Raw genomic sequence first — 17,256 nt, forward strand, 5'->3', positions numbered from 1 at the left:
CCGCAACAGCCCGACGGCTTGGCAAGAACTCACGAGAGGCGTTGAGTGTTGAAGCTTTACAACTTTATTGAAGCAGACAGCAGGTAGCCTACAAACAGGCGTTATACCCCACACCACGTCCGCTGCCAGGACTGAGGAAGGGGTATCGGCACCCCAGGAGCCACAGCAGCTCCCCCCAGCCAGGCTTTAATCATCCTCTGCAGGTTACAAAGCACACGATTAAACATGCTATCAAAACGCACACAAATGCTGCGGTGAAGACTCGTAGGCAGCATCGTGTAGCTGCCATGTGGAGAAGTGATACTAAAAAACCTTAACACAGAGAGCGCTACACACATGCAGGATACTTAAAGAAGAGGTAGGAGTTGCACAAGCCTGGACCTAAGGCTTCCAGAAAGACCGATGAAAACCCACCGTGCCCGTTAAATTTTGGACTGCCAAAGCAGGCTGAGTTCTTCCTTTCAGTAGTACGCTGACCTAGCACGAGCTCACCAAGTCTTTGGAAGGAAGTTCACTAAATCACAGAGCACACGATCTACCTAGCCTAGCTTCCACTAACATTCAAACACCAGTCTCAGGACCGAGGGCAGGACGTCACTTCAAGACAGCACAGCTATGAGAAAGCTCAGCTGAGAGAGAAGGCAGAGTCTAGAGAAGTACATAACAGGCCGAGGTTTGTATTCGCATCACCACAGGAGAGTGAAAGAAATGACTGCAGGAAGTTAATCCATGTTAGATACTAACCATCCAGCTTTGCAGATGACATTGCATGATAAGCATAAAACAATTATGGGAAACACTGTCCCCGATAATTACGTACACCCATAGTGCAACATATGGAGGTCACTGCCTCCGATATAACACTGTGGTAGGCAAAAACTACCTTGTTCTTTACACATTATGGAAGACACTGCCTCCGATAATGTCAGTTAGGTTTCATGATACATAAGGTACTGGAAGTTTGCAGGAAGCTGCCATTGAAAATTGGGCCAATGCCTAATCCGAGATACTTTGTGTGTGCTGCAGTGGGTGGAGCAAGAGCTACACAATGAGCCCTGCTCAGGGTGCCTCTGCCCCTCCGCCCCGGCCAGGAAGGAAGCTGTGCCCCCTTGTGGGGAGAAAAGCTGCCAGGAAGGGGGGAGAAGAGGGAGTCCTAAGCCCAGAGAGGCAGAGGCAACTCAGGGAAACCAAATTTGCAGTATTTGAGTTTCCACCCAGATTTTCAGCATTTCAAGGATTGTTCTGAAGTGCAACCCCGAGGCTTGTTACCAGGTTTGCACCATCAGGTTACTGCCAGAGGGGCATTTAAGCCACAGAAAATTTAACTGCTATTTAAAACAAAACAAAAAAATAAAGATTAAAGTAGGTGGGGGGGCTTGTTTAGATTATGTTAAATGCAAAGTTCCAGTATCATGTTTGATTGTAATAGCAGATGCTGCTTTATTCAAAAACGACAGTATAACTGTCATAATTATGGAAGGCACTGCTTCCGATAATTATCTTCTATAAAAAAACCACACCATTTATAGTGAACACTGTCACTGATAAATAAATAAACAAATAAATATCTCAGTGCCAAACAAGAGCCACCCTGCAAAAATGGCATCAGCCAAACAGTGTTTGGCCAGCAAGAGACTCGATTTCGCAAGAGGCCCCAGCACAGCAAGGTCTGAAGTGCCAGTCCTGAGCCATTTCTCAATGCTGCAGCACTCGCGGCGGTGCCGAGTAAGGAGACCAGATGGGGCGTTATGCAGTCTTTGGGTTATCTTCCCTGGGTGCCGGGACCTGCCTTTGCAGGAGCAAGCCTCCAAGATTTTATTGGAGGGCTGCTGTTGAGAAAAGGCAGGCCGGGCACTTCAGAGCTTGCTGCTAATCCAGCACTTACAGGCTAGTATTAAGCTGCTGTAGTAAGCTGTTCTACTCTTGAACTATAGGTTGATGTCTGCAGCTCCCTGGACAGAGAAAAAAAAATCCTTACTACAAGCTACAAGCAGTAGAGGAATCCGTTCCCTGTTCTGTCACCACATTTAGGAGGCCAAGAATAAAAAATAAACATATGATATGGTACCTCCCCACTCAAGGTACCGGTTCAGGATTCACACGAGCTGTTAGTTCTCAAGTATACCAGAGAGCAAACCCCACAAAGCAGCCGTACGCGACCGGGTTGGACTATGGTCAAATGGGAGCCTGGTCAGAAAAGATTTCATGGAAATTTTAGTACCTGCTTTTAAACTGCCTCCTGTGAATTTGTGAGGTGAGATTTAAATTTTTATCTTCAATTTTGGTCAAAAAGAGGTCTGTTGCCAAAAAAAATCCTCTACAGAAAAATAATGCCGTGTTAGGGAGTGGGTTTCCTTAATCCTGTACCTTAACCAGGTGTTTGCTGTGTCTAGAATGTGTTGTCTGTATTCCAAATATCACCCTCTAACGCATTGGCAGCCCCTTTAATGGTCCAGGTCGCCAGGGCCAGCTGCTCTTTCAGCATGTTCAAATCCACCTCGCTCCTGCTGGTTTTCAGCAGCTGCAGATGGTCCAGCAGGCTCTGCAGGGTGTGGGAGCCTTTGCCGAAGAAGATGTGGCGAAGGGGAGCATCTTTCGGTGAGAGGAACGGGGAGAGGAAGTCATACTCCACCTGGAGCAGAGGTGCAAGCTTCAGGTTACACTCACCTCCCACATTTTTCTTTCCTCATCTGTCCCATCCTGAGCCCCCAGCCTCCCACCTCCACCCAGCCCTTTCCTAGAGCAGCTCTGCACAGGCCAGATCCTCTCCTGATAGCAGCAGTTGGTCACATTAACACTACGTAAGAGACACGGAGCTGCACAGTGTCCACAGCTTCCAAATACAAAGCCCACCCCAGGCAGCTCTCTCCCTTTGCAAAGGGAGGCAAACCAGCTGCAGGCACCCACCTTCATGATCCTGTCGTTCAGGGCTCTGCGGATGACCTTGTTTTCCTTGTCACTGTTTTCAATGTCTCTTCTCAGCGCATTTGCAGCTCGCTGGAAGTCGCCACGGGCAAGAAACAGCCAGTCTAAGTTCAGCCCCAGCTCCTGCGAGGGAGGAACTGTTAGCAAACCTGATTTTCTTCTTTTGCTGCTCTTACCAAGTGTGTGTGTTTTTGTTTTTTTTGCCAGTTAACCAAGTAGCAGAGCAAGTTCCTGGCAGTCTTCTGAGGTCACTGAGCACAGTGACGTCTCTCCCCACCCACAGTTTCTCGTACTGTTTCAGCAGAGGTGCAGATGAGATGCAAAGCTGCACTGTGAATGATATTTCAGACTAGAAACAATTACAGCCACATCCATTTCCTCAAGAACTCACTAAAGCCACTATAGCTAAACCTGTCTGCAACAGCTCCTATGTCAGTACTGCTCCCTAAGGAACATTAATTCAGATCACATCTTGTGACACTCATGTCAAGAAGACAGATGTCCCCCCAGCTGCATGCAGTAATCACAGAGCCTTGCTAACACACGACTCCAGAACAGTCTACAGGGATTCAGTGCACTCAGATCCTTTCTTACCTTCACATCCTGATCGTAGACCAGAAACTTTTCCTGGAACGCTAACAGTTCCTCACTGTATCTCCCAAAGTCTAGGAAGAGCTCATGGTCATGGGTTAGCCTGAGAGCTATTTGTCCAGCTACTTCCGCAGCAGCACGCAGATGAGCGTACAGACTGTTAATCGCCTTCAGGTTCTCCACAGTGTCCTGAGTAGTGCCCAGGAAGGGATAGTCCTCATCTTTCTACAAGAGAGAAGGTGTAAAAGTTAGACAGCAATGATTCTCCAACTAGGAGCTCTCAGCATGTCCCATCAACTTGTGCTTCTACATAGTGAGATTTGAGTAGCAAAACTTCAGAACATGAGGGAGGGGAATGGAACGCCCTCCTCTAGTCCCTCACAGCCTCTGTTGATCAGCTGCATACCCTGTGAGTTTGTTAGGCCAGAGACACACAGACCCATTCTGTCAGAGTTCCCTGCAGAGCTCCTGCAAACCATCACCCACTTCAGTACATGCTGACAGCACTTTCCAACCTTTCTGAGCACAACAGCCTAAGATTTTTGTGAAGCCTGACACTTGCAAAATTCAGGCACTCAGGAACCAAGGAAGCTGTTAGCAGAAAGGGTCCCAGCTGCACACCTGCAGCAGGAGCAGTGCAGGCTGCCAGGCTGCTGCCATTTTGCCAGCGCCGAGCTGCAACAGCAGATCTGGACAGTCTGTCTGCTCTGGCCAGCTGTACAGCGTCCCCAGAGCACTGTTTGCTGAACAGCAGGCTGCAGTACATTCTCTAATTGAAGTACTGGAAGCTTGGCATCTCTTAGTGCTTTTTGTTTCTGCGTCATTGACATCTGAGCCTCTAGAAGAGCAATGCCCCCCTCTCCCAACAGAACACAAGCATCCCAGACTCTCAAACAGAAGCTAAAGGCCAACCACATCCCAGAAGCAGCCTTCATGAGTACTGCCACAGCCCCTAGGTCCAGAGGCTGCACCTCCTCTCTCAGAGAGGCTCCTGCATGGACACCGAGCTCAGTGCACCTTGCACTTCGCCATCCTGGAGAGCAGCTATCCCTACAGCACCTTCCACAGCACGAACACTAGGCAGGCAGGCAGTACTTACATTGTAGAAACCAAAGGACACCACTGGGATTCCAGAGTACGCCAGAAAAGGGAACGCTGCATTATCTAGGCCAAAAGGAACGCTGCAAGAGAGAGGTATTGAATAGTTACTGACTGGTTTAGACAGCCCAGCTGAAAAGCTACAGGGCTAGAGGGCTCGAGGTGAAGCTCTGAGCCAACCGGGCTACTCTGTCTAGACAAGACAGGTTTTGGCAAGGAGTCCAAGCCAAGTGCCAAGGGCTGCTGGTCCGCTTCCGGCCACCGCTCCTTGTACAAGGCGGATCTTGCCCTGCAAAAAGGGTGTCTGAACTGCCTATGGGCAGCTTGGGGCAGCACTCAGCACGGCTAGTGCTCTGTGTTCATGCCTGCCTGACCCCACTGCAACAGGGAAAGCCTGCCCCGGACAGTGGCATGAGGTTCCAGCACAAAGAGCAGAAGCTGTTTAGTTTGTGCCTTTATGGAGATTTGCTTTCCTCAACAGGACTGGAATACTTACATTGATTTTACCCAGCTGGAGCCAACTTTGTCATAGAGCTTTCTCGAGCTTATTAATGGATCGTTTACCTGCAGGGAGATGACAGTCACTGCACTTGTTCTGACCTCTGTTTAGGCTTCCAGGCTGCTGGGCGTGCCCCAGAGCTCACACCGCTATGCAGACACCAGTCAGGTGTGCTCTCCTGACCTTTCTTTACACGAACACACTCCATACAGGACAGGCACTCATTTCCCACCAAACCATGGCAATCATTAATTTTGCATTCTATTTAAGTGAACTACAATTCCCAGAGCCCAGCTGACTTCAGACAGGGCCCTCCAGAGTATTTCAGCCCCTCCTCTTAAGTGCAGCTTCTCTTTAAGAGATGCCAGCTCTACTGAGGAAAGGGACCCAGTGGAAAGTGGCTTAAGCTATTGTTTAACTCTGATCCACCTGAGACCCTTCAACTCACCCCCTTCATAGTTCTCTCCAGTAGTGCATACAGCAAGGGGCTAGCAGAAATCTTGATGTCGTTTGTGCCTGCAAGAGAAAAAGGGTGTTTAACACACTGATTGCACAATTAATTGCTAGAGCAGCTCAGACCTGCAACCGAGCAACAAGGCCTTCTGGACCAAATGATCTACGGTTGTTGCCAAAAGGCTTTCAAAAGGCACAGGGCAGAAACTGCTGCAGCCTGAACCAGAAGACAGTTCTGCTAGGTCCCTGCAATCTCCTGGTTTTAGTGACAGTGGGCCAGCGATGAATTGAGTCATTCTGGCCTTCAGCCAAACACCCAACAGCACCTCTAGCGCAGTCAGGGAAGTGTCTCCATTTCTAGAGGCTTACAGTTATCTGTCAAACTACCCTCATTCCATCTGGTTTCAAGAAAGAAAAATTAAGAGTGGCAAGTTACCCAGGACTGCAGCATCCAGGTTGATGTAAGTGAAAGCTTTGGCATGCAGCGTGGCTGAGTACCCCTAGAACAAAACAAGCATTTTAAGATAAGCAATGGCAGTATAATACCAGGGAGTTTATTCCACAGGGAAACGTGGAATGAGAAGTGACAACTGAGCAGTCATCACACAACAGTCCGAAGAACCAGTACCTCCAGCCATTCAGTAGCACCCACAGCGCCGTAGTCTCCCGCACTCCAGCTGGCAAAGATGATGCTTCGCCTCGGTTTGTAGCCTTCTGCAAAGAGACAGACTGAGATCTCCGCCCTTCCCGAGATGTGGATTAGCACTCTGGACCTGGGCTGATGAAGTCACCTGCTGCTCATGCAGAGCTGAAGGATTCTGCCTGCTGCAAACATGTGCACTAGTGGCAGCAAGGACACTGTACCCTTTCCAGCCCTCCTTGACCTTCTCCATGCTGCACGGTAAAGCCAGGTTCTCTGTATTTTACCCCCCTTTCTTTATCTGCCTGAGCCCAGAATTAACCCTGAGGACGAGAGCACTCACACTAAGTGCCACGGTGCAGCCCCTGCCCCTCCAGCTGGTCAGCTGCTTAGATGTTTTTCACCTCAGCCTGGCTGTCCAATAGGCAGCTCACGTTTGAGGTTTGCAGTGCATGCTATACAAGGATGTTCTTGCATTCAAGCCATATCAGATACAAGCAGGCAGTCCCTTGGAAGCAAGCACTGGCTGCAGACAAGCTGTCTGTGTTGGACAAGTAACAGCTTCTCAGAAAGCTTTGTCAGACTTCCCACAGGTTCTGGAAGGATTATTTTGTAACTGGGCTCTCCAGTGTTACACACAGAGCTAAACCTGTAACAACCCCTCAACCCCATGCTTTTGTACACAGATATTTACCATTTTTCACTATGTCCGAGATGACACGGGCAAGTTCCAACAATATAGCAGTTCCAACGCCAGCCTTGGCTGCTCCTGGGCCCCAGGAGTCTCTCTGGGCTCCGATCACCACGTACCGATCTACAAAGGAGACATCAAGATCTGAGCTGCGGGCTTCAGATCGCAAACACTGTCTACCAAAGAGGCAGCTTTGAGCTTTTGTGCCAGGAACCAAGCGCAGTCTAACTCCTGTATGAAGCACACTGCTTTCATTTAGCCTTTCCCTGGCACTGCAGCTCAGCTTCTCTCTTAATCCTCAGAGACCAGTCTTGGTGCTACTGAGGTTGTCTCTGTCTGGGAGCAGCTGCCATGTTACAGAGATCACAGAAGATGAAATGTTCCCCTAGAGGCTGAACCACAGGGCAGTTGCTGTTACCTGGTTCTTCAAATCCTGTGATAGCACCAAAGATGTTCAGAATCTTCCTGTCCACCATGACATTGTTCACTTCCAGTTTCACCGTCAGCTGCTTGTCGCTCCTCACCGTCATCTTACAGACCAGAAGTCCACCTCTCCACTGGGGAAGGCATGACTCTCCATCCATTTTGCTGAGGGGGAAGGGAAAAAAAAGATCCTTTGAGCTTATTATCCAGCTCTGTCCTCATTTAACTATCTTAAAAAGTAATAATAAACAAAACACCATCAAGCCTGCAACTGCAGGTGCAGCCCTGTTCAGAGCTTGCTCAGGAACAAGCCTGCAGCCCTGTGAAGCCCTGCTAATTAAGTGCGGAAAGGGAGAATGCAGAGGCCAAGAAGAACTGAACACTAGATTAAGACCTGCCTTTAAGCAAAGAGACACGGACAAGCAACATTTCCACAGCCAGTTTCATTAAGTGTTCCCTGCGATACACAGCACAGACCAGCAGAGAGCTCCCTGGGCTCGCAGCACCTCATCATCATTCTCATCTCTGCAGCAGAGCCACCAAGAGCCGAGCCTGCAAGCCAGAAGAGCCCGTTACCTGAACAGCCTGCTCGCTGCGTGGCTAGAGATGGTCTGAACAGCAATGTGGGGTAGTCCTGAAGATTCAATGGGAGGAAACTGGGTGTGGTTGAAAGAAGGAAAGCCTGGGGTGTAAGGGTCTCCAGTTCCAAGGTGGGCCTGTGGAAAGTAAGAAGCCTTCATGTCTCAGGAGACCAGTTTCCACATCCACAAGGGCATGAAGCATTGCTGGCATGGAAGTCTGCAGAAGGACTGCTACAGTTTGCAGCCAACAGAGCAAAAGCATCATGAGAACAGCAGACAGGAGAGCCAACTGCATACTCACATGCCCAAACGGGACAAGGTCGTCTGTGTTCTTGTACGGATCCAGGTACATCAGCACACCAACTGCTCCTTTCTCCTTGGCGTTCACAACCTGAGGTGCACAGCAAGCAAGGGGAGTTAAGGCAAGTACGTCAAGTAACAGTATGAGGGGCTGAGCTCCTCACTGCCTAGCTCCACAACAGGCTTTAAGAGCCACCTGACAGAGATATGCACACAAGGATGATGAAAGCTAACAGCCTTACTCCAGGCATAATGTCTCTAATGCCCTTCTGAACAGTTAAAGCGTCCACGATGCACACTGGCAGAGCCAGAGCGGCACCCAGCAGCGATACCCCAGCCCCTCCACCAGCACCCCTCTGAGGAGCAGTTCTGGGACAGACCTAAAACGGGCTTGTGTGCAGGACTTGGATCTTTTAGGCTGCCTGGCTGTTCCGCATTGCTTGCTATGAAGGGAATGTTAAACAACACGTGGCAACTGGCTGGGAAGGCAGTGCCAGCACCTTCACTCGGACCATGTCTGCAAGAGCTCAGTGGAGACACGGCAGCTGAGCTTTAAAGGTGCCTGGTTGCAGCAGCAGAGGTGCCCTCGGGGTGAGGCTGCTCTGCTTCTAGCAGCCCTGCTGCTGCACCCAGGCATAGCGGCCAGCTCTGCACACGGCAGTTCCCAAACTGCCTCTGCCTCCTAAATGCTTGGCTATCCCAACCAGATTGCCAGCGGCTAAGAACAGCAGCCCCACGAGTGGTAACCAGCTCCATTCAACCTCGGTGTCCAGACCTGCACGTGGAAGCTCGGAGCAAACAAACAAGACCAGGCCTGCAGGACAAGCCTACCTATGAATTCTTGAGACGTGAACTGAGGTAAAGTGGTGTGACTACAAACCAAAAAAAAACATAGCTTCCTGCTGCCACGTTTTGCCAGACTTTGGGCCACAGGCTGCTTACCTTCTCAGCAAGGGTTATTTTTCCAGCTCTGACAATGACGATGGTTCCATTCAGTTCAATCGCTGACTTCTCTAGCTTCTGAAAATCTTCTTTCTGTCCATAGTTTGCATAGACTGGTTTGCCCTAGGACAGAAACAGTGGTTATAAACACAGCAGTCCTGTGCTAGGAAGGCACCTGAAGCACCCTGTCTGGAACACATCAGCCTGCCACTAGCAGCAGGGAGTTCAGTTTCAGCTATGTAAACTCTGATCACATGCAACACACGTATTGGAGCAGTTCTGTCAGAAGTTCCTGGCTGGATCCCAGCAGAGAAGTTTAAACAGTAACTTCTGTCTCTTGACAAGGTAAGAAAACTGTGTGGGCCCACTCTTTTCCCTCCCTCTCCCCACCGGCTCTTTAATTGGGAAGGCCTTTAAGCAGCACATGTCTTGACATACATGTATTTCACACATCGCCACCTGACAGGCACACAAAAACCCCAGGATTTTCTTGGAGCAACTTACAGTAACTGTGCCGGTCTCACTGTATGCCACATATGCATCAGGAGTCTCCAGTTCCTCTTCTTTACCATCTTCCACAACAGACACTTTGTTCTTGGTGCTGTTAAGTGTCAGGAGGCAGCGTTACATTCTTTCCTACGTTAAGTGCATACTTAGCCATCTCACATATTTCAGCCTAATAACTCCTGTAATTCTGATCAAGTCCATGCAAAGCCTGAAACTGGCCGACTCATCCCAGTGCTTTCACAAAACAATCTCTGGGATTGTTCAGACATTAATGAAGTAAATTCAACTCCCCTAGCATGAACAGGCAGGAAGACCTGGGGATGTGAGCTGTCAGCCCACTCAGTGGCAGCTGACACCCTTCTGAGCTGTTGGGAGCCACTGCCAGGTCTGCAGCACCTGCCTGGGTAACAAGACTGTCACCCTGCTATCAGTCTTGGGCACAGGGAGTCTACTTTTCAGCCGAGTCTTTACTCTGTGTGTTTTCCCTCCATTTCTTACACATGCTTTAAGAGCCAGCTGTCCCAGCTAAAATTGAGAGGACTGCTATTTGGCCCTTTGGATTTAGGAAGCCTGAAGAAAGGAGCAGCTACAGCTTGGCTAGATAAGATCTTCTTCAGAGAGAGGTAACTGGCACACAATCTCAACAGCAATTAAAGTGTTTACTCAGGACTGTGGAGATCCGTGCTATGACGGAGAGACCTACATTTTTTCATTAACATACCTGCCTTTGACCTGCAGCTTTATATAGTGCTTATCCTTCCACACTTGATTCAAAAAGAAGCTCTTGAACAGGTCATGAATGTAGATGGCCATGTTCTCATCTTCACTCTGGCCAGCTTCAAAGGAGTTCTTGTTTGCCCTTTGCCTGTAGATAAAGGAAGTATGGCTTAGGCTACAGCACCATGCTGCACTACAGTCCCCCAGCCTACAAACCCAGGTTGGATGAGCCATTTAAATCCACCTTTAACCACATGCCCCCCTATATCAGCATGCCCTTGTTCTCCAAGCAAGCCTGAGTTCTGCTCACAGGCTTTGCCTCTCCCATAGCTGTAAGCTAAGCTTTCTGGAGCTGTTACCTCAAGTTCTCCTCAAGACGCCTGTCTGACAGCTTAGTTGACAACAGGTTCTTAAGATCAGGCCAGTAGAGGATAGGTGGTCCTGGAACTTCCTCTTCCTCAGTTTCATCACCATCCGCTAAGTAAGATGCAGTAGGAGTCACCTCACACTTGCCACCTCCCTCTAGACACTTGGCAGCCAGCTGCATTCGTCCCCGGTAACTCAAGTAGCCGATCAGAAACCCTACAGAAAGAAAACACGTCAGAAAGATGACCACACCAGCACGCTCACAGCAGCCTGACAGTTAAGATGCAGCACTGTTCTCACTCCATTTTTAACAAGCTGGAATACCTAGGGACAGACAGCAGTATGCAGCCTGACATTTTGCCTGAGCTGGCACATTCTAAGGCACACTGTAGATCTGACCTTGTGCTTGGCAGAGTCTCTCCAGACAGGGAGGAGAAGGATTGCTCTAGGTGGCAGTATTAAAACCCTGGAAAGACCAGCATCAGGCCTTACTGATGTTTGCCCACATCTCTAGAGAAGTGTGGGGAGTTGATGAGGGGAAAAACCAGTGACTGGTTTGCCCTTTGACAAAGTCACAGTCCCACTATCAAGCCTCACACTTCTGTGCCCAATTCTACACAAGTCTGAGCATTTGTAAGAGTTAGTGACAAGAGGCTGCAGCCTGGATCCAGGCTCTTTAATTCTGTCCTGAAACAATACGAATTCTAACGTTAGTGGATAGCCTCAGGTAACTGCATGAAGCAGAGCCTGGTACTTAGTTTGTTTCCCACCCTTTCTTACCAATCAAAAGGAGGAGAAAAGCCGCAATGAGTAGGAAGCAGAGGTTCTTGCCATTCCTCCACGGCTGAGCCACATGGGCATGCAGGTGCTCGGGCCTCCCAGCCTCTCCTCCTTCCTCATCGTCGGCAGACAGCTTCATCTCCACATGGCTGTTGTCTCCATCCGTTTGCCGGGCAATGCTGAAGCGCGTGTACGACATCGGCTCGCCACTAAACTGTGTCGAAAGACAGCCATGTGATGGTAGAGTTTGCTATGCCAGCCTACAGCCCCTGCAGCCAGTTGCACTTGTGCTAAGTACAGCCTGTTCATCTGAAACTGCTCCAGCACAGCCAAGTGTCGGCTGTCAATACGCCAGGCTGGCTGCTCACACACACAGCCAGACCCACTCAGGGTCTCCAGAGCCTCGCAGCTGTTTGCCCTGCACAAGCTCAAGCTACTCTATTCAGATTCTAGCTTGGACTCTTCCAGATACAAGGCAGGCAACAGTACTGACATTTCCCATGGAGCCCCACGGCAATGGCTGATAGAAGCAGAATCTCCTGGTCTTCATCAGGAATGCACTGACCTGAACACGTGCAACTTGCACAGAAGGCAACTTTGATCAGAACAGACGAAAGAGAAGGCAACCCCTCCACAGCTGTGCCTTTGAGCCACATTCACTTTGACGCAAGTAGTCTCAGCCAATATCTGCATAATCTCATATTAAGCTGCCCCAGGCTACTCCTAAATTACACTATTGATAACTATTATAGAGCAGCTAGGCTGAAAAGGGATGATCCATGGGAACCCCATAACCTTAGCTGAGAGGAAGGAAAGTAGGGATGCGCCTCTCATGTCCAGCAGCAACGGGAACCATTTGAGAGCTCTTTTTCAGCGCCCAGACATCGTGGCCGACTTAACTCTAAGCAGAACCACACAGCTCCCATTAGAGCCACCGAGCCTGCTTGTAGCCATGCTTGTGCTCGGGTACTGGCTGGGGAGAGGCAGGAGGCTGGCTAAGAGCCAGAGGAACAGTTTTGGGAGCAGCGGTCCTGTGGCCTCCCTGCTATGCTGAAGAAGCAGGTGGCAGCACGTACCCAAGCTGCTGCAGTCTCTGCCCATGTTACCTGAAATGAAGTGCCTGGCAGCTGTTGTAACTGAGGGGAAACACCACAGCAACACCTCCCCGGTATTCATTTCAGAAGCACATGTCACCAAGGTTGTGGTTGAGCTCCCCTTCCCCACCCCCCAGGGGGAACATAATAGAACATGTGTTGATTGTCCCGTGCTGATTGTCCCAACGGGCACTTAATCAGCTTCCTCATCAGTACTTCCTCCTGGAACATTGTTCAAAGCTCTCTCCCCTCCACTTATCGCTTTTCCAGCTTCTTGAAAGACCCAAGACACTGTAGCAGTTAAAGATAACCCTACCAGACCAAACAGCTTAAACCACTTCCTTATCGTAGCCAGCTAGCTCCAGCAACGTGCACAGCAGCACCTAGCAGCACGTTGGACTTGCCATCCTCTGATACCAACAACAACTTCGCTGAATCGCACTTCCACGGTATTGCCAGTTTGTCACCGAGAGATAAACGGCACGGGGGTGGCAGTGTCTTACCAAGTTCGAGATGGCTGCTCTCGCATGGTCCATCGCCTTCTGGAGAAGTACCCACCAACTTGACCGAAGCCCTAGAAGTTCAGAGCACAACAAATCAACTCAGGCTGTTCCCCTGCTATTATAAAAGATGCCCAAGATCAGCCACAGCCACTAGCAAAACGCTTGCCCATGAATTTTATGTAAGTCCTTATATATAAGTCAGCATGTTGGTTATGCTAGATCAAGCTTGCCCCTTAACCTTGAACGCACCCTGAAGTTCACATCTCCACTCTGCAGATGAACAAGAAAATACCCTTTTTGTTGAACCCCAGTAGAGGGAAGGGTATAACTGAGGAGTATTCTCACACAGCTAAGTTCAGCCGAGGGTCTTATCAATTGTAGGACCACCTCCACCTCCACTTGGGAAGGGCTCACAAGAGATGGATGCTGAGGAGTGACAAGGGACAGCACGCGGAGACTTTATGGCTCCATGACAGCACGGAGACAAATATCCAACTGGTAGCCAGAGGTGGCACAACACCATCAGCCAAAAGCAGCCCCAATTCCTACCCTACAGGAACACTTCCATCTGGAAGGTCCCTTCCAGGTGACTATTTCTTTATAACTTCATAATTATAAATGTCTTTATTTTAAAGACAACCTCCGCACTGGCCTTTCTCCCAGAATGATTAAGAGCAACCACCCAAAAGCACTGCAGTTACTTTTACAGCCTGCATTTCCCCACAGGGTATAACTTCCGATTTGAATCAGTTTAGGATTTCTTCCTTCAGAAGGATGTTTCAAGGAGCTCTGTAAGCCAGTGACCAGCCAGCTGGGCTTGGGAGCACATGGCTGGAGCACACCCTCTGGCTGAGAAATGGCTCTGAGCCGGTGCACGTGGGCAGAGCGCTCAGGCTGATGGTGCACGCTGATCACCACCTGTACACTGCACAGCTCTGCACCACGAGCAGAGACCAAAGGTTAACTCTGGCCTTGCTATTTGCCTCACCTTCCTCTCAGAACAGGGCTGCGTGGAGGAGATGAGCGCCAGGAGCCTCCCCAGGCCACGTTTTGAGGCCCAGGCCGTGGCTGGCAGGCAGGGAAGCCAACATAGAGGGGGGGAAGCAGGCAGGGGGCAGCTGCAGGGGCTCACGAGGGACAAGCTGGTGGCACCCAGGGCCCTGCAGGCCCCACGTGAGGAGCGCTGCTCAGCACAGCGCTGCGGCAGCACCCTCAACCCATCCACCACCCGCATCCACCCCCCCCCACGCACCTTGACAGCAAATAAAATGAAAAAAAAATAAATTAAAAAAAAAAATAATTAAAAAAACAGGCGAGGAGCCACCGCCTCTCACCAGACCCGGTATCACAGGCAGGGCCGCCCGGCTGCCGGCCGCCCGATAAGCGGCGGGGCCGATAGGCCGCCCTCCCGGGGCACGTCTCTCCCCCCTTCAGGGGGGCCCCCTTCGCATGCTGGACTCGTCACGGTAGCGCTGCCTCTCCTCAAGGTCAGGCAGCCATGGCAGCGCAGCACCGCCCCTCCTCGCCTCACGCCTCTCACCTCACCTCAGGGCCCTTCCCGCCTCAGGGGGACTCTTCCCGCCTCGGCGCGGCGCGCGCCCTTCCCGCCCTTCCAACGGCCGCCGCGCGAGCCCCCCGCTGCTGCTGCTGCCGCCGCCGCTGCGCTCCCGCCGCTCCTCGCGCACGCACTGCCCGCCTCAGCCCCCACCGCCCGGCATCCCCGAGCCCCGCGCCCCGCCCCTCCCGCCGCGCCTCAGCCAATCAGCGCCCCGAGCGCAGGCGCAGGCGGGAACCTCACCCCCTCCCTCTGAGGGGGGTGCGTGAGGTGATGGCGCTGCCCCCCCCCCTCCCCTTCTTCGCCTCACCTCAGCGCTGCCTCAATGTGTGAGGGGGCTGAGGGGGCTCCGTGAGAGACCCCAGATCCCCGTGCCCGTTGAATTAGCCCTGATGGAGCCAATGTGTGTGTGTCAGAGCCCTCCTGGTTCCCTCTCTTGTTTCCAGGGAGCCGTGAGGAGAAGTGAAATGTGGCTCCTCCTTGCCCTCTGCTTCTCCTGGTAAAGGCTGAGGGTAGTAAATGTTATCCATGCGGTGTTTCAGGCAGCACACAAAGCAGCAGTGCTGGTGATGAGTCACTTTCCGTAAATTGCCCTGTCCCGGTGCTGAGGCAGTTCCCTAGCACTCCATACAATGCCGCGTTAACCACGTCTGTGGGCGGTGTTGGCAGCAGCTCCGGGGTGGTGAAGAACAGCGGCACAGTCACTGGGCACACTAACACAGCCTTCAGGGAAAGGACAGCTCTGCATCCCTGCAGGGCACCCCCAAAACACCCAAATTTCTATGCTATGAGTGCCCCTGGAGCCCCTTGTCCCCAGTGTCCACGCTCCAGAGCAGGGGTTGAGTTCATCCCGTCCCTCACAGGAGGGCCAGAAGTGCCCCCAGGTCTCGCTGTGCACACACTGTGCAGTGCCCTGTGCTTTATTCCTCTCGCTCGTTAAAGAAATAGGTGGGTAGGGCAGGATTATTGCCTCAAATCCTCCCCCGGGAAAGAACGACGGGAGCAGAAAGTTGGTAGTTTGGCAGGACACATGACCGCAAAGAGGATTACGCTTGGTGAAAAGCAATACATTCCTGCGCTGGTACCGGGGGGATTAAGCAAGGCCTGGACTTGATGCTGTTCGTGTCTGGAGACAAACCTCAGGCGGGGTCCTTGGGGGAAGGCAAGGGGTGTAATAAAGGTGCAGAAAGGGTTTCGAGCCATCCTGGAGGGTGGATCCTCTGGTTGCTTTTAAATACGAGCCTGGATGCAGGGAAATACATAACCAGGGGAACGCAGCCCAAGCCCTGCCCAAGGTTTTATGTTCCTCCTGAACAAAGGGATAAAATCTCCTGCTGTGAAGGCTGTTGAGGGAGCTGGAGGTGCCATTGCCATGCAATTAAAGACTCATGTGCTCATCAAATCACCTTCAGGGCAGTATGAGGCACCCGTCAAGGAGAGGACAAAACCTATTAAATGGCAGCAGTGCCCTAAGGCCCAGAGAAGTCTTTCCTTTAATTTCACTCCAGGCAGGTTTTTACCTACGTGCAACCCATGCAAACTGCTGCAGGCCTCCAGAACTGTTCATTTTCGTAAAACCGGGATTCCAGCACCCTGCAAAGCTTGGAGACAGAGATGCTGAAAAGCAGCCACCGATTGATGTCTCTCTGTGGGCTCCGTCGGCTGCCAGCTCCATGCCGGAGGAGGCACGTTGCGCTGTGCCGTGCCAGCCCCAACCTGCCTTGGCACAGAGCGGCTGCAGGTGTTTTCTGTTCCCTCTCACATCTCTGGCCACATGCTCAGCAGTTCCCCATTTTTACGCCTGCCCGGAAGAAGGGAGGGAGCTGACATTAGAAACACAGCTATCTTTGCAACTTAGCTAGTGCTGGTAGTGAAATACCTAAAAATGTTGCCTGCTTCAGATGCAGCACGGTACCTGAGAGCAGCTTAACCCCAGCCCAGCTCCCACCAGGGCGTTCCTCCTCCTGGCAGCTTGGCCCTGGTGTTTTTAGGAGATGTTTATCTGAACTCCGAGGGGCTCGTGCGACTTAGACTCAAGTGACTTCCCAGTCCCTTGTGCAATGTCCCGCAATGTGACCGTGTCCCTGCTGCTGGACAAATGCCCGAACATGTGACCAAAATGTGGGGGTGAAAACATGGTTTCACTTCAGCTTTACGGCACGGCTGATGGTTGCGTGACCAGCTGTGCTGCCCGCATTTTGGCGGTGGCAGTTAGAGAGCAGAGGGAAAACAAAAGCCCCAGAGATAACCAGGTTGGGAAGGATGCCCTGTGCTCTGCGAGCTGCTTATCAAAAACAAGACTGGGAGGTGACTCGAGTACTTTTATATCGAGAAATACTGGGAGCACTGTGGCTTTTTAATCTGGACGGGTGGAAAAGCCAGGGACAAAGTGCAGGAGCTTGGTGCCAAACCAGGGGTGCTGCAGGCGAGAACAGGGCTGAGGCCAAAAGCCACCGGGGAGATGGTGGACTCTGAGACCAGCAAGGCTTCAACATGCCCTGCCTGCAGGCTGCTTCCCCGGCAGTGCCAGCTCCTGCCTTTCTGGCAGCGGATCGGAGCAGTGCCATGTATGTGCTCCCCGCTCAGCTCTC

General features: G+C 51.4%; 1 protein-coding gene across 3 annotated transcripts; it reads right to left on the reverse strand.

Moving 5' to 3' along the window:
- Positions 1-46: 46 nt before the first annotated feature.
- On the reverse strand, positions 47-15,222 carry TFRC (transferrin receptor). Of its 3 annotated transcripts, none has more exons than XM_072042699.1 (19): positions 14,976-15,222; positions 13,111-13,181; positions 11,514-11,727; positions 10,727-10,949; positions 10,372-10,515; positions 9,648-9,744; positions 9,144-9,266; positions 8,203-8,292; positions 7,897-8,036; positions 7,316-7,485; positions 6,901-7,020; positions 6,195-6,280; positions 6,003-6,066; positions 5,562-5,629; positions 5,111-5,178; positions 4,616-4,697; positions 3,520-3,741; positions 2,908-3,048; positions 47-2,632 (listed from the first exon to the last, which is right to left on the reverse strand). In XM_072042699.1, exons 2-19 carry the CDS (start codon positions 13,141-13,143, stop codon positions 2,390-2,392), a joined length of 2,328 nt encoding a protein of 775 aa, XP_071898800.1. In that variant the 5' UTR covers positions 13,144-13,181; positions 14,976-15,222; the 3' UTR covers positions 47-2,389. The 3 variants fall into 3 exon arrangements, with proteins under 3 accessions (XP_071898800.1, XP_027319943.2, XP_027319944.2); XM_027464142.3 differs by lacking the exon at positions 14,976-15,222 and adding an exon at positions 14,656-14,833; XM_027464143.3 differs by lacking the exon at positions 14,976-15,222 and adding an exon at positions 14,651-14,833.
- Positions 15,223-17,256: the final 2,034 nt, after the last annotated feature.

Source organism: Anas platyrhynchos, chromosome 9 (assembly GCF_047663525.1).
Source record: "Anas platyrhynchos isolate ZD024472 breed Pekin duck chromosome 9, IASCAAS_PekinDuck_T2T, whole genome shotgun sequence".
Taxonomy (NCBI): domain Eukaryota; kingdom Metazoa; phylum Chordata; class Aves; order Anseriformes; family Anatidae; genus Anas; species Anas platyrhynchos.